This window comes from Tasmannia lanceolata, unplaced genomic scaffold (genome assembly GCF_043159265.1).
Source record: "Tasmannia lanceolata isolate RefF3 unplaced genomic scaffold, GAP_Taslan_0.1 ptg000013l, whole genome shotgun sequence".
Lineage (NCBI taxonomy): Eukaryota > Viridiplantae > Streptophyta > Magnoliopsida > Canellales > Winteraceae > Tasmannia > Tasmannia lanceolata.
Genome location: NW_027518690.1, coordinates 39,821,804 through 39,826,545, shown reverse-complemented (window position 1 = coordinate 39,826,545; position 4,742 = coordinate 39,821,804). Strand labels below are relative to the sequence as shown.

Here is a 4,742-nt window from a genome sequence, read left to right as displayed (position 1 = left end):
GTGAATTATCCTATTGGGGGTGCGAATTTATCATCACCCTTATTTTAGTCATTTTCTTTGTTTCAGATCCAACGATTAAAAACAAAAAAAAAAAAAACACCAGCCTAGGTTTTTGACCTTTTCAAACCAAACATAACCCTTTCTCCTCCCTTTCAAACCTTCTAACCGTTTTTTCCCGCGCTTTTAGCATAAGACCCGTTAAACACCTCCTAAAAAACCTTTGGCTCAAATTTCGAATTTTTAGCCGTTTCTTCGCTCTACCTTTCCATTTTCCACCAAAATTTTAAACATTTTACTGATAAATCGGGCCCCTCTGTGGTTTTCATGTACTCTCCACCTGCAATGAACAACCCACCACATTCGGAGTTTCGAAAACTCGGCTTTAAACGGCATAACCAATCTGACTATTCATCATTTTGTTCCTCTTGTTAATAGAACAGAGGATGAATAAAAAGAAAAAAAATGGGATTTTTCAAGGGTTAGTTCTTTCATTATTTAATTCTCTTAGGGGGAATTTTGAGGAATGGCACAATGTCTACTGAGTCAAATAATCTCGTGGGGGCGGTCGGAAAAAATAACTTAGATTCAGAAGCGACCGAGCCCAACAATTCGAAGCAAGGTGGGAAATCGGGTTCAATCGGAAAACTAGATTTGGAAGCGAACGAGTCCGAAAATTCAAAGCGAGGTGGAAAATCTGGTGGGGAAGGTGTGTAATATCTAACAAAATAATTTCTCTAATAAAAAAAGGCAAAATTCAGTTTTGGGTAAGATGTTTATGTTTTTCTTTGCTGTATTAATTGGTGAGAGTGATTTAATTTCCATAACATGAAATGCTAGTCCAAAATGAGAAGAGAGGATTGAAGTAGATCTCAAAGAATTATAATTTTCGCTTTCTCTCTTTTTATTTAGAGAAATGATATCAGAACAACCATGTTTTGATATTTTCACTAAGGGCGATGATATTTTCACTACCCCTGCAGTACGCATTCGCTCCCCTTATTAACGCTTTTTGACATCAAATCAAGTTAAAAGGGGAGCGAATGCGCACGGTAGTGGGAGTGAAAATATCATTGCCCTTTCACTAATGCATCATGTCTTTTAAAGAGCCGTCAAAAGGTTATTACAGTTCCCAAAAAGCTCTCACAGGGCAATTAAAAATGAAAAGCCAAGATGACAAGCTGGGCGTGTGCAGTTATTAAAACATGGTTGTGCTGTTATCATTTCATTTTATTTATGGGTGGCTTTTAATTTTCCTTGTCCTATTAGCAAAGCGCTTTCAGTAATTATTTTAACAAAAAAGTGAAATTAACATCTCTAAAATTTAACTATAATTAGTTGTTTTTTTTCTAAATTAAATGTGATTAACATTCTCTACCATTAGAAATACATAAGAAATATACTAGAAAAAAGCATATCTACGATCCTTCGTTATTTTTTATTTCTCTTTCATATTTCTACATAATTAAACACATAAACGTTACGCAATTGTTATCTTTGTATCCTCAACAGAAACATGCAAAGAAAAAAAATAGCCTAGTTAAATTAATCCTACCTACATAATGAGGTTGTTCGCCATGGGATAGCAAGCTAGGGTTTATTTTATCCTTTGGGTAGAGTTGATATCCTGTGTTCAGGTCAACCTTTGTTCTTGGATAATGTGTTACTTGATCGGACAAGATCATTCCAAGATAAACTTATCCGCGCTTCATTTTTCCTGTTTTTTTTTTTACATTTTTGTTTCTTTTCTGAAATTTCAAATTCCAGGATCACTGTTTCGTCGACAACGGACTCCTTCTGTAGAAGCATTGTGGATCAAACAGCCTCTCCTTCCGCCCCAAATGACGACCAAAATGAAGGGCCTCTTAAAAGGCCTTAGATACATTTCACAAATATTTGGTACGACAAATATGTTATTGATAAAAATCTAGGCCAACCCATTCTTAAGCCTACAACAGGCTTTGAAAGCCCATTTGTAGGTCCAATATGTAAGCCTACAATGAGCTTTGAAAGCCCAATTTGTAGGCTTTGAAAGCGCTTATTTGTCCTTCAATGTAGTGGAAGGCCCACCAATACATAGATGTATTATATTGGATTGTAATATACAATTAACGTGCATTGAAAATGTTTGAGAATGGATTTGAGTGTAGAATAGATAAAATTTATGAAATAAAGACTGAATTTATTTTATTTTATCGTAGAACCGAATTCCAAAGAGCAAGAGATGCAGATAGGCTACCCCACAGATGTAAAGCATGTGGCCCATATAGGATGGGATGGCCCTTCAGTAAATTCCCCAAGTTGGGTAAGAATTTTCCATAATTTTATTATCAATTTTTAATTAAGCAGAGTAATTCGGGGTATATTGTATAGAATGAGTGTATATCAGATGTGGTTGGACTTGCTGAAATATTCTTTTTGGAAGTGAGTTGTGATGAGCATATACACTGAGAACTCGGTGTATGCATTATTCACTAAATTAGAATAAGTTGGTGTATGTTATACATGCGATAATACGCGTTTTTTTTTCTTCTTGCACAGATGAACGAGTTTAGGATGACCCCCGAATTTTCATCGGCGCCTCTAAGTACTATGGGAGAAGCTAAAGAGAAGCCCACATCAAGTAAGATATGGATTTTTCACGCCCCATTTGCTTCTCTTCCATGGAAGTTTCATTTTTCAAGAATACATCCTAATTTTTAGCCTAATTCCTCTTTGATCAACCACTCTAAACTAATAAGGGTAAACTTGGAGCTTGGATATGGAAGTCTTCTTTCGTTTTAGTTATAGAGTTTTTATACAGTGCCCGAACGATAAGTCCAATGCAGGCGGTACATCGAAAGTACTGCCCTCTGCTTGGACAACAGCTCACTGTTGGATCAAATATCAAGGGTGGTGCTCCTTTCACTTGATTTCATGCTCGGGCACTATATAATTTCTCTTACTTATATTCCATTTTTATTGACAATTTTTTGAGGGAGTGGCAGATACCAAAACAAGAACAAAGAAGCTCTCCATTTACTTAGTGCTCCCTTTGAATCCATACTTTAATGGAGACTGATAACAGCTAGACCATTTTTTATAAATAGGTTGTGTCCCAAAAATCATTTCCATATGATGATCCTAGCCCTCCGATCTATAGAGGTTCCTCTATAGATTGGAGGGATAGGATCATCCTATCCAAATGATTTTTGGTGCACAACTTATTTACATTGTGGCCCATCACATGGACGGTTTGGATCCTCCTATAGAGTGGTCGGTACAGTACTTTTTGAAAAATACGGGACTATAAGGGCTTACACCATATAAAAACTCCCAAACTCAATCCCAAAATTGACATTAATGGCTAAAAATGGCTTTATGCAGCAAATATACATAATTCTGGAGGAATCCAAGACCCTCCGGCCCGAGACTTACCGGACATGCCAAAGCCCGCTATAACCTCAAGACGCCACCAATCATCCGGAGCCCCACCTCTCGACTCCCCGACCCGGGAACAGTCCAACGTAACAAAGCAATCAAGGCGCCACCAATCCACGGGCAGTTACTCTCCGATCCGAGAACAGTCCGAAGTGCCTAGACACCCTAGGCGACACCACGGGTCAAGCCCTGGGGGATCCGACTCGCCCAAAAAGGACCCACATGGGCTCCCAAAGAAATCACATAGAAAGAAAAAGGAATCTGGATCGTTGGGTGGTGGATCATCAAGATCATCAAGATCAAAAGCTCTAGCTTCTAATTTTTCGGATCCTGATGTGAAGAATGACGAGCAATGTCCACCGTTAAAATCGATAGAAGAAGGGATCTGATGTGAAATTGGTTGAGTAATCCATGGTCTGTAAACAACCCAGTTGTCATTTCAATTTGGATGTTAAAAATCACCTACTAGATTGCATGATTAGTTGATGAAAAAGGCAAATTAGACAAAATAGGGATTGGGTTTTCTTTAAGTTATACAATATATGTTTTTAATTTATAAAGAAGTCTTTCAAATGCATGAAATTTATGACTTGAAAGACCCTTCTTATAGAAGTTATAGAATTCATCTTTTCACTGAAAAGATATAGTGCCCATTGTGCTGAGACTTTCTATCTTGCTTTCTTCCAAGATAGCTGAAAATGGATCAAACATAATCCCTAAAAAAGATGGAGCAGACCGAAGAGTCAATTTTCGGCCTAGAAGCCTGCTAGGCAGTGTATACAAGATCCTAGCCAAAGTGGCTGAGAGACTCCATTATGAGCTGAATGGGCTTTGGTAGAAAATGGAGGGCTTGGACGATGAAATGTATGTTGTCAAAGTGGTGCCTGACTTTGGTCAAAAGTATTCATAGGGCTTGGATTTTTTCAAAACATCGAGTGGCCTTTGCCAGGGAGACCCCCCATCCCCATTCATATTCCCTATCCTGGCAAAGGGATTGAGCAGAATGTTAGATACAAGGTTTTAAATTTCGGTTTCAGCCATCATGGGAATCAAAATATTTCAGTTTCAGTGGAAATTTTGGTTGAAATTTCGGGGAAATCTTGTAAAAAACTGATTCATTGTGGATTTCGTTCCGTTCTTGACAGAAACCAAAATATTTTGGCCTAAACGACATGTTTCGGCCAAAATTTTAAATTTTGTAAAAAATCGATTCAATGCCAATAATGTGTAGGAAATATTTGGAACTTTTTATTTTACTCTATTTCAAAATGCAAATAATATTTAGGAAAATTTATATTTTTGTTTGTGAAGGATTATAACTTGTT

General features: G+C 37.3%; 1 protein-coding gene across 1 annotated transcript; it reads left to right on the top strand.

Moving 5' to 3' along the window:
• The first annotated feature begins 338 nt into the window (after nucleotides 1-338).
• On the top strand, nucleotides 339-4,073 carry LOC143891448 (CRIB domain-containing protein RIC6-like). Its single transcript, XM_077396020.1, has 5 exons — nucleotides 339-706; nucleotides 1,765-1,896; nucleotides 2,199-2,302; nucleotides 2,539-2,620; nucleotides 3,364-4,073. Exons 1-5 carry the CDS (start codon nucleotides 532-534, stop codon nucleotides 3,804-3,806), a joined length of 936 nt encoding a protein of 311 aa, XP_077252135.1. The 5' UTR covers nucleotides 339-531; the 3' UTR covers nucleotides 3,807-4,073.
• The last annotated feature ends 669 nt before the right edge of the window (nucleotides 4,074-4,742 follow it).

Excerpts from the sequence above, each read along its gene's own strand:
- LOC143891448 (XM_077396020.1), top strand. The coding sequence starts at position 532 with ATGTCTACTGAGTCAAATAATCTCGTGGGGGCGGTCGGAAAAAATAAC. Across the intron at positions 707-1,764 it reads TGGAAAATCTGGTGGGGAAG|GATCACTGTTTCGTCGACAA; the intron begins GTGTGTAATATC and ends TTCAAATTCCAG. Across the intron at positions 2,621-3,363 it reads TAAAGAGAAGCCCACATCAA|CAAATATACATAATTCTGGA; the intron begins GTAAGATATGGA and ends GGCTTTATGCAG.